Below are 540 nucleotides of genomic sequence, written 5' to 3'. Positions count from 1 at the left end.
TAGTCAATTGATTATTATTAAAAATAAGAACGTGTAATACAACATTAGTCATAAATATAAAACACCCTCTTGATTTACTACATTTTTCTAGAAAAAGGCGGTAATAAAATCGAAAGGGAAACTAACAAAATACTAAAACTTATAAAAATAAATATTATTTTTCAATAAAACTGTTTTTTTAATTATTTTCAGTTAGATGTAGAACATCACTTTGTGGAGGTGCTTTATACTTTTGGTCAAGGATGTATTATATATAAGGTAAGTCCTTCTAGTTTATTGGAAAGACTTACTTTGAGTCCCTGAACGTTCAATAAATTTTCCTCTGGCACGATTACGTTGTCCATTAGAATCATGCCGGTGATGGACGTTCTTAGAGAAAACTTCCCTTCAATCTTTGGGGTAGACAACCGATCTCCCGCAGCTTCTCTCTCGATGACGAACCCACGGATCTGACCGTCATCACATTTCGCCCATACTATCAACACGTCGGCGACAGGCGAGTTTGTGATCCTAAACGAGATTCGACAGTCTGACTTTTGC

The 540-nt window shown here is 35.4% G+C and overlaps 1 protein-coding gene across 1 annotated transcript in view; it reads right to left on the bottom strand.

Moving 5' to 3' along the window:
* The window catches only part of LOC108770718 (glutaryl-CoA dehydrogenase, mitochondrial), a 63453-nt gene that overhangs the window by 3630 nt on the left and 59283 nt on the right, over positions 1–540 (bottom strand). The window contains 1 exon segment of the mRNA XM_083287381.1: positions 291–510. Within this exon segment, the coding sequence (XP_083143507.1) occupies positions 291–510 (220 nt within the window).

The sequence above is a fragment of the Trachymyrmex cornetzi genome, unplaced genomic scaffold (genome assembly GCF_001594075.2).
Source record: "Trachymyrmex cornetzi isolate Tcor2-1 unplaced genomic scaffold, Tcor1.1 scaffold131, whole genome shotgun sequence".
Taxonomy (NCBI): domain Eukaryota; kingdom Metazoa; phylum Arthropoda; class Insecta; order Hymenoptera; family Formicidae; genus Trachymyrmex; species Trachymyrmex cornetzi.
This window is presented reverse-complemented; position numbering and strand designations above follow the sequence as displayed.